At 46.9% G+C, this 6,392-nt stretch overlaps 2 protein-coding genes across 2 annotated transcripts; one reads left to right on the forward strand and one right to left on the reverse strand.

Annotated features, from left to right (window-relative positions):
* Positions 1–221: 221 nt before the first annotated feature.
* On the forward strand, positions 222–733 carry V1513DRAFT_426569 (uncharacterized protein; the record flags this gene model as incomplete). The annotated part of the gene is made up of 2 exons (XM_066896175.1): positions 222–248; positions 308–733. The coding sequence occupies 2 exons, from the start codon at positions 222–224 to the stop codon at positions 731–733; spliced, it is 453 nt and encodes a 150-aa protein (XP_066752171.1).
* A 2,636-nt stretch (positions 734–3,369) lies between these two features.
* V1513DRAFT_157393 (uncharacterized protein) lies at positions 3,370–5,167 on the reverse strand. The gene is made up of 2 exons (XM_066894241.1): positions 4,802–5,167; positions 3,370–4,744 (listed from the first exon to the last, which is right to left on the reverse strand). Exons 1-2 carry the CDS (start codon positions 5,031–5,033, stop codon positions 3,501–3,503), a joined length of 1,476 nt encoding a protein of 491 aa, XP_066752172.1. The 5' UTR covers positions 5,034–5,167; the 3' UTR covers positions 3,370–3,500.
* Between the last annotated feature and the right edge of the window lie 1,225 nt (positions 5,168–6,392).

Genomic DNA, 6,392 nt, shown 5'->3' on the forward strand with positions numbered 1-6,392 from the left:
AAGGCGTTAGAACCAGAATATCAAGTTGTGCAAACTCGGAGGCGTGTTAATTGTCCGGACGACTATTTGACTTAGCGAATGTCAGAAGTGGTTCATTTGTGAGAACTGGATAATAGAGGTCTGATACAGATAAGGGATTAGCGGATAGATATTTTTGGTGGGGCATAAGGACTCGCATAATCCAAAAACGACACAGAATTTCTGGTCAGTAATAATACGCGATGGAGCCTGTTTCAAGGAGCGTTGGGGTACGCTTGTTAGCTTGCTGCTTACAGATTAGACATGGAATTGATAAATATCTGTTTAGGTCGCCATTGCCGTGGTATTGGTCATATTGCTGTCGTTCTTAATTTCATTGCGCTTGCGTCGCATCCGACATGGTGCTGGACCGCCTTTTATGATGGACCACTCGCCGAGTGGTGTCATGGAAAGGAGAAGAAGACGGGATGGTTTAGGAAGTCAGAGGCTCGGGAGGACTGCAGATACGGTTGCTATCGATTTGCAGCATCCTGACATGCAGCAGGAAATGCCGCGATTGAGCTTGAATGAGCAGAACATGAGAGAGATGACGTTACCGTTGTATGAGCAGTCCTGCCCGCCGACATACGAGGAAGCGGTGCAGAGGCTGCAAGATGAATGCGAGGACTCGGACTCTGGCGGCCAAGTGAATGGGCACACCGCGAATGTAGAGCATCCGGAACGGGCATTGATGCGAGAGAGTCTAGGACTATAAGTCAAGAAACGCTCGGTATCCGTTGTTATGACTGTGTTAGACTACTTTTTTTGCATTGCTTCGGCTACTTCAAAGCCACCGACAGAGTTATCTAATGACTTGATCGACTGAGAAGGCCGATTATTATGCCTCATTAGTGTTGTTCGTGTTGTATATTGTGTTGTTGTGATAGTAATAGAGGGCTTGCCCGGCGAATACACTTTTTAATGCCAGATGTAAACAATTATTGGGATTGTCCGTAATATCTGAAATCAATTATCCTAAAAGGCAATAATCCATAGACGAAGCAGCAATTATTATGGACCCACATTCGGCCCTTTGTGGCACATATTTAAATACTGCTGTCAGTCGTAGTGAACTGGTAGTAAAAAAAAAAAAAAGGAATTATGATTCAACGTACATCTAAACATTAGTCTCACTTGGGTACAGTTCATAATCACAATGAAGAGTTAAAACAAATTTAACTACTGGAGGATTTTTTTTCGGATTTAGCAATCATTTCGGATTTAGCAATCACTTTCGGATTTAAAATCGCTTTCGTTTGTAATCACAATAGTTAGTATGAAATCTTATTATCTGCTTCGTAAACGTGATAACCTAATTATGTCAACGCCCACTGGTGCTGCCGAGTAACCGGGCCCTTGCCACCTGCGACATGTTCTTGGGATCCCGTGGAACTGATGGTACCAAAAAAAAAACAAAAAGGGCGTCGGAAGTCTGCGAAACCTACGCTAGTGCGAATTAAGATTGTATTCAAAAACAAGTTTGTAAAATAGGATGAAACCTGTCTAGACTTTTTAGAGAGTTGGTAGCTGACGGACTGGGGATCTTCTTTCCAGGTTTGTTAACTACAAGTAAAACATTACCAAGCAATCAAGTTTTCACACATGCCTGTTAGCACCCTCGCCTCTCCGAAAACGAATAAGTCACGGTCTATTTACTCTATCGCAGCTTTACAACACGGACAAGAGCGGCCATGCCACGCGAGACCTTCGCCGCGAGATTCAGTCACGTTTTGAGGGTTGGAGCCGTGCGGAAGTCGCGATGGTTGTTATGCCGTACACGTGATAGCTAGTATGACGTTTAGGAGAAAGAATTCATCGACTTTTAGCCCTATCCTATACTCATTTATCTCTGAGTGCGCTATCCCCGTCCACTTCTCCCATCCCCCCCCGCCCCCCCTCCCGCCCGCCGCTCTAGGGTCACGAACGATCGCGACATTCGTCTGGGTGTAGTTATGATCGGCGCGCCAGCAGCTCGCCGGCGATGAATACCTAAACACACTCTAAAAAAGAAGGTTTTGCAATTGTTGAATACAAACTGGCCCAAGCTGAATGGCGGAGAGGGCCACGAGATGCTCTTGGCACCGAGCTGAAGAGTGTAGAGTTGGAACAACAACCCGACAAACATTTTCGCTTACTACCTCATGGACTCAGCTTTGGTTATACTATTAAACCTAATCGGTATTTCGCCCACCCATCGGTCCTCGTGGTCACCTAAGCAACCAAGTTAGCGATACTTTGTAATCTTCCACGCGTGCTACGGCACCAGCGACACCTGATCAGGTATAACGGTTCTCCAATTGGATTGAGTGATTATGACTCGTGGTCGGTTGATAGCGACGTTGTCTGTAAGGCATCGGACCTTCAAGCCACAGCTGGGAATTGCAAGTTACTCCCTACCTACCTATTTGCAACCTTGCTACATCCAGAGGCGATGATATATTAGATCTCATCCAGATGGCATATGTCATAGTGTATTTTTCAAGGATCGGCAATAATTATTTTGTTTTACCATTCATCTGACAACTTGGGGTTCGCAAGGGTAGGTCAAGAAGCACGTGCTATGGGCACATGTATTTTCTCGACCCAAAAAAAAAAGACCACAAGGTTGTATATTTCGCCGCATCGTTTTGTGCTTTAGGGAATACCGCCAGAGCCTATTAGCTAAGGTTCATACAAAATGGTTTTAACGCGATGGCGCGATGCCCTACATGATGCATTTTTATTCACTCGTGGACCGGCCACTTGTATCTGAGGTCATAAGTTATGTAGCCGATACACATCATGTTATAAACCTACGGAAACGCTTTACGAACATGACCACATGTGAAAATACATGTTCACTAGTAGTAGTCCTCCGACAATTACATTGCCTGCCCTGTCCTATGAACATTACGTTTACCAAGTACTGCCACTTTCGATAGTGTAACCCTTAGACAACGAAGCAAAATATCTATCCCCATGTATGTCCTAGTAACAGGATTTATTCTGAGAGCAGCGCAGTCTGTGGCGGAAATGTGATGCGGAAATGTTGGTGCGAAACCAAATTCTATGCTGCAAAATACTCAAAATCTCCCTCGTGGCGGGAGGATCGGCTTAGAACGAAAAACTTACACGGAAAATGCCGGTGTCTCCCAGAATTTCGCAATGTACTGGGGGCTCGTCGACTGACTCCTGTTCGCCCTTTTTTTTTACCATTGGCCAAGTCAAATATATAAAGCATTTGGAGAATGATAGCTGTATGTACTAAAAATATTTTAAATATGTACAACGAAAGATACTCATTTTGTCATATCCCACCTTATCCCAAAACTCCAACCATAAATATCTTTTGTGTCTCGAACATATTAAAGTAAAAACCTCGAAAGAAAACACACCAATGTACATATCCATCCCAAGCTTTCCGTATGTAAATATATCTCAAACCGTTATTCCCTTATTCCGTTCCGTACTCCAAAATGCCAACTTAGATATTACTACATGTTTCACTTGTCAGACTTCCTTCTCTCATAGTTATGACACCGGTTGGCATGGCGGAACCAGCTCGTTCCGCCACCACCTCTCCGTGTAGTAATCTGGATCCATTGTCCACAAACTGCACAGAGCCCTTCGCACATCTCCTCGTTACCTTTAACCTTCCGACATTTCTCGGGTTTGGCATATCGCTGGCCGGTGATCGGGCAAATGCCATGCGCAAAGTTCTTGTCATACCAATATGCTGAGTTCTTGAGGATTAACCATCGCGGTTCTGGACACAGGTCGCACCACCCTTCCTTCAAGTCGCCCTTTTTCCGAACCCACAACGGTGTGTACAGGTCACCGGGGAAACGGAGATCTTGCTGACGCGGGGTTTGAAATGGGTTGGACATCTTGAAGTCTGCCTCTGGAGGTGGTTGCCTGCGCTTGGGTAGCCGCGGATAGAAGTCCGGCGGGAAGTGACCTGACTCGGACGAGATGTCTTCGTCCGGCGACGTGATAGCTGATGATGCGGCGGATGGTGCCGCCGACGACGGCGACGAGGAATGCGTGGAAGCAGTGACCTGTGCATCAGCAGGAGTAGAAAGATGGCAGGTAAGCTCCTCACACTCGTCGTCTTCGGCATCCGACATTGGTAGCGCAAAATGTTTAGTCGAATCCACTTCGTCGCCGCCGAGGGAGTTCGAAGATGTGGCGAGAGTATCGTAAATGTGGTTAACTTTACCAGTTCGAGGCGTCACGTACGATCCAATCGACCAGCGCTTTCTCTTGTGGCCTTTCTGCCTGTCTTTCACAATGTGCTCCGCAGTACCGACGTCTTTGTCTAAGTTTGGCCCAGGTGAAATGGCACCCATAGAGACATGAGGCGCAGCGGACGGCGAAATGTACGATAAAAGCTCTGGAGAGAGACCGTTGGCAGCAGCGACTTCGGCAGGAGATGGTGGCTCAGGGTGGGGTGTGTATTTGCTGGTGTAACCATTGGCGTCGCCTGGGAAACTAAACTCCGACAATGATTTCATGGAAAATTGCGAGTCAGAGACATATAGTGGCATCTCATTATACTCGAACCCCGAGTTAAACTCACTAGTCGGTGAGAAGTCATTTTGAACATTTGGCGAGGTCATGGAAGACGCTGTTGAATTTGTGCCAGTATCGATTGAGAAGAGCTTCGATATTTCAACGGTCTGGAAAATGTCTCGGTAAAGCATTAACGTCTCAGGCGTAAGTGATTGCGGTTGGACTATGCCCCCGGCTATGGACGTTCAGTCAAAACAGTACAATCTTAGGTAGCGGAAGAGTTCAACATTACCTGTCTGCCAGTCACCGACACATAGTGCATTATCAGAGGGCTGCAGTGTGTTCTGAAGTGAGTGCGTGTAATAAGGAAAGGTGTTCAGATGGGGCTGAGAGGCTGATTCAATAGTATGTCTGTGCTGCAAAGAGTTTGCTGGGGCGATGGTGGTATGAGAGAGCAGATCGTCGGTACTCACTGCGGGAGTGGAATAGGTCATGTCCGAAGTATCTAGCAATGCAATTGACATAGGGCAGGTAGTTACTGAGATGGAAGAATAGGAAAACACAGTTGATGACAATTAATTCCAGCAGAGCTGCTCCAGAAAACAGAAGCGGAGTGCGGAGAGGCATATATATATAACGGGGGACAGCAGACAAAGTTCATTTTAACTCGACAGTTAGCCACATGCGAGACAGGGTGGAGCAACAATCGGAGAGCTGGAAAAGTCTAGCAGTAAGGCACATACCACGCCATACCGACGTTCGACGGTTAGCTGGGGAGAGAGGCATCTCAAAATGGCGGAGCCACGAGAAAGCCGGAGGGTGCCGTTGGGAATGCTGCGGGTAGGGTTGTGTGTAAAAATCATAGGTACCTGTCTGGACGAAGGTTCGTACCAGGTACATCTTCAAACCCTAACCGCATACCCCTTGGGTTTGGCTTCGTTCGGATTTGTCTTCCAGTCGCCGCGTTTACCGTATGCATACTGGTTGGACGGAACCAAAATTACAGAAATAGCAGTAATATGGCCTGGCGACGTTTTAGTGGTGCTTTCTTCGGACTTCCGGCGTATCCCGGGCAGCTGATGCACACGGGTCTTAATTGTTTTAGATGAGCTTTTATACTCACTCAAAACGCCGAGTTAGTAGTCAGACCACTCTTCTTTGGCGAAGCTGGCGCAGGCAAAAGCCACTTGGCTGCGGCCCACTTCCCATTTACGCAGACATCATTCTATTATCCGGCATGTAGAATATCGTTACTCTACAACGCCATTCGTTCGATATGGATAACATAATTATGCTGTGGTGGCGGCAAGCCGCACGCTCTGCTAACGTGCTCTCAGATTCCGCTGGACCGCTCGACCATTTCCTGGCTTTGTGGGTTCTCGGGACGTATCGATCCCGCCGTTTACAACATGGAAAAACGCGAGACCATATATCTCGTCGCAGCTATGTGGATACGCGCCATTAACATGTGGCTGGGACAGGTGGCCAAGTTCTCGTTGTTAGTAGATGCAATGATATCAGAGAAGCCCAATCCTGTCGGTCAATTGTGAACCGGAATCGACTTCGTGGTGGGAAGCATGTCCTAGTTACAGAACTGAAAAGAATTTTACAGGCTAGGTTAATCTTTGTTATCACGTGCGTGTCCCTGCTTCAATTCTTTGAGTGAGTTTTTCCGTAACATGAGAATGATGGCGTTTGCTGATCGGAGCCTGACCTGCCGCTGCGCAGTCTCAGATAAAAGCTGAGGTCTACGAGCACATTGAAGTGCTCATAATTGGGAATTGCGACGACTAACTCTCGAATGAAGCCAGATGCTGCAGTAATTTCCGAGAGATCCATCTTGTACTGCTCCGACTAGTATGCAAGACATCGCACGGTAGATT

Source organism: Lipomyces chichibuensis (genome assembly GCF_038497645.1).
Source record: "Lipomyces chichibuensis strain CBS 12929 unplaced genomic scaffold V1513scaffold_29, whole genome shotgun sequence".
Classification (NCBI taxonomy): domain Eukaryota; kingdom Fungi; phylum Ascomycota; class Lipomycetes; order Lipomycetales; family Lipomycetaceae; genus Lipomyces; species Lipomyces chichibuensis.

Coding starts and splice junctions, on each gene's coding strand:
- V1513DRAFT_157393 (XM_066894241.1), bottom strand. CDS start 5,033: ATGTCAATTGCATTGCTAGATACTTCGGACATGACCTATTCCACTCCC. Junction 4,745..4,801: donor TGTCGGTGACTGGCAGACAG/GTAATGTTGAAC, acceptor GAACGTCCATAG/CCGGGGGCATAGTCCAACCG.